Source organism: Terrapene carolina, unplaced genomic scaffold (assembly GCF_002925995.2).
Source record: "Terrapene carolina triunguis isolate 2854851 unplaced genomic scaffold, T_m_triunguis-2.0 Scaffold23636, whole genome shotgun sequence".
NCBI classification, from domain to species: Eukaryota; Metazoa; Chordata; order Testudines; family Emydidae; genus Terrapene; species Terrapene triunguis.
Window position 1 is genome coordinate 2,324 of NW_020687987.1, and position 2,979 is coordinate 5,302.

Here is a 2,979-nt window from a genome sequence, read left to right on the forward strand (position 1 = left end):
TTGTGCCAGGCGCTGCACAGACACACAGTCAGAGACAGTCCCTGTTCCAAAGAGCTCACAGACTAAATAGGCAAAGGAAGGATCGTTATCCCATTCTACAGATGGAGAAACTGAGGCACAGGGAGATGAAGCGATGTGACCAAGGTCCCAGAGGGAGTCTGTGGCAGAGCCAGGATCTTCCAAGGACCAACCCAGGCTCAGAACACCTCTAAGCCACTGACCCTTATTCTTTCCCTCCCACCAGCCATGTTTTCCCTGACGGAAGTGGCCTCCCTGAGTGATGGCCGGGCCCCGTTCAGTACTCTGAAGCCCTGGTGGGACGTCTTCACAGACTACTTGCTCCTGGCAATGTTGGCCATCTCCATCATCGCGGGGACCCTGCTGATCTCCACGGATCAGGTGGTGTGCCTGCCTATCGGCAGGACCAGCATGGCTGCAAGTGGGTCCCTGGCTCCCAGACCTGCCTTAGGGCCTCTGGATGGCCCAGAACACGACGCTACTCCGGTCGGCACCAGGAGGGAACTTCCTGCTGCCAACAGCGGACACCCAACCAACCTTGACTACCAGCAGTACCTGTACATTGGCCAGGTCTGCTACCACCAGGCGCTGCCGTGGCACTCCAAATACTCCCCGTACCTGGCCCTCCTGCACGCGCTGCTCTTGATGGTGTGTAACAACTTCTGGTTCATATACCCCAAGACCTTCTCCAGGATTGAGCTGTTCCTCTCCATCCTCCGGAAGTGCTTCCAGTCACCCTGGACAACCAAGGCTCTCTCGGAGACAGCCTGCCAGCCCTTGGAAGACAAGCTTGGCCGGATGAAACCCTGCTCTGCCCAGATCTCTCAGGCTGGGGCTGGCTCCCAGACGGAGCAGGCATCCTCCTTCTCCAGTGCCACCATCCTGGACCGGAAGGACGGGGAGCAGGCCAAAGCGCTCTTCGAGAAGATCCGCACCTTCCGGGTGCACACTGAAGCCGCCAGCCTCCTCTACTGGGTCTACGTGGGGCAGACAGTGTTCAAGGTGGCAAAGCTCTTGGCCGTGCTGGGCTATGCCTCCAGTTCTGCTGGCACCATTGCTTTCAGGCACGTGTGCCGGCCAGGCCTGGGGGACCTTGCTGGCCACGCCACCTTCTCCTGCACCCACAGCCTGGCCTACATCCTGCAGAAGCTGCTGCTGAGCTACCTGGCCCTGGTGCTGCTCAGTGGGCTGGTGGGGGTCTACACGCTCTACTGGCTGCTCCGGAGGCCGCTCAGGGAGTACTCCTTCGGGCGGGCCAGTGAGGAGAGCAGCTTCAGGGCCATCCCCAATGTCCACAATGACTTGGCCTTCCTGCTGCACATGGCTGACCAGTATGACCCGCTCTGCTCCAAGAGGATTGCCATCTTCCTCTCCACCGTCAGCGAGAGCCAGCTGCTGGAGATCAGACAGGAGCACCGTGGGGACTATGAGGAGCTGCGGCGGCAGGTGGGGAGGGATGCCTGGGGCCGGCTGGAGCTGAGGCTCTGTGCCCTTCCAGCCCTGCCCCAGGCTGTCTATCAGATGGCGGACCTGGAGGTGCTGCGGCTGGAATGCATGGCGGAGGTGAAGCTCTCCGCCAAGGTGGCCCAGATGGGAGCACTGTCTGAGCTGCAGCTGTCTCACTGCCCAGCCACGATGGAGCCCATGGCCTTGTCCTTTCTGCAGGAACGGCTCAGGGGGCTGCACGTCCAGTTCACTGACGTTACCGAGATCCCCTCCTGGTAGGGTGACCAGACAGCAAATATGAAAAATTGGGACAGGGGGTGGGGGGTAATAAGAGCCTATATAAGAAAAAGACCCCAAAATCGGGATTGTCCCTATAAAATCGGGACATCTGGTCACCCTACCTCCTGGCTTTACTCCTTGAAGAACCTGCGCCGGCTGCACCTCTCCAGCCACCTCTGCTCCAATGTGCTGGTCCTGGAGTCCCTCCGGGAGCTCCGGAGCCGGGAGATTTTGCTGCTCCAGACCAAGCTGACCAAGCTTCCTTGCTCTATGTCCACCCACCTCCGCCAGCTCTGTATCCAGAACGACGGGACCAAGCTGGAGGCACTGGGGGTCCTGAAGAAGATGAGCAGCCTCCAGCGGCTGGAGCTGCTCTGCTGCCAGCTGGAGAGGATCCCACCGACAGTCTGGCGCTTAACTGGCCTGCGGAGGCTGGATCTGCGCGCCAATGGCATCCGCAGCCTTGAGAAGGGGGCTGGCTTCCAGCATCTGCCACAGCTCACCTGCCTGAAGCTGTGGCACAACCGCATCGCCACCCTGCCCGCTTCCATTGGGGCAGCAGGCAGCCTGGAGGAGCTGGTGCTATCCCATAACGAGCTGGAGTCCCTGCCCCAGGCCTTGTTTGCTCTGAAGAGACTCAGGCACCTGGACCTCAGCCACAACCTCCTTTGCCTCCTCCCTGCAGCGATTGGCCAGCTGGGGATGCTGCAGCAACTCTCCATCACTGGCAACAGGATCAGGGCACTGCCCAGCCAGCTCTTTGCCTGCCTGGAGCTAACTTCTTTGCAGCTGGCGGACAATGCTTTGACCATTGTGCCGGCTGAGATCGGGAGGTTGGTGCTACTCTCCAGGCTGGAGCTGACAGGGAACCCCTTGGAGTCACTCCCACTTGAACTAGGCTGCTGCCCCCTGCTTAAGGAGACCAGGCTGAGCGTGGATAACGCCCTCTTCGAGACCCTGCCATCTCACGTGAAGCAGATGCTCGCCACGCCCATCTCTGCTCCATCCCTGTGAGGCCTTCGGCTGCTCCAGAAACGTCCCTGCCTGGCATGTGGACAGCTGGGGAGCCTGTTATGTGGCTTGTCTGTAGCTCCAGGGCATAGGGAGGAGATCTTGGTTAGCAGCAGCAAGTCGACTGAGCCCAGGCACCGGGTCTCCAGAGAACTTGCCGGTCATGGAGCCCCCTTGTCCAGGTGGCTGCATCTGTATCAAGTACAGCACCTGCTGTGTCATAAC

At 60.2% G+C, this 2,979-nt stretch overlaps 1 protein-coding gene across 1 annotated transcript; it reads left to right on the top strand.

The window, feature by feature from the left end:
- Positions 1–246: 246 nt before the first annotated feature.
- Positions 247–2,757, top strand: LOC112123767 (volume-regulated anion channel subunit LRRC8D-like). The gene is made up of 2 exons (XM_024222352.1): positions 247–1,732; positions 1,865–2,757. The coding sequence occupies exons 1-2, from the start codon at positions 247–249 to the stop codon at positions 2,755–2,757; spliced, it is 2,379 nt and encodes a 792-aa protein (XP_024078120.1).
- Positions 2,758–2,979: the final 222 nt, after the last annotated feature.

Bases quoted from the DNA above. Each gene is read 5' to 3' on its own strand.
- LOC112123767 (XM_024222352.1), top strand. From the start codon at position 247: ATGTTTTCCCTGACGGAAGTGGCCTCCCTGAGTGATGGCCGGGCCCCG. The intron at 1,733-1,864 runs CCTCCTGGTAGG...CTGGTCACCCTA, and splicing joins CACTGACGTTACCGAGATCC to CCTCCTGGCTTTACTCCTTG.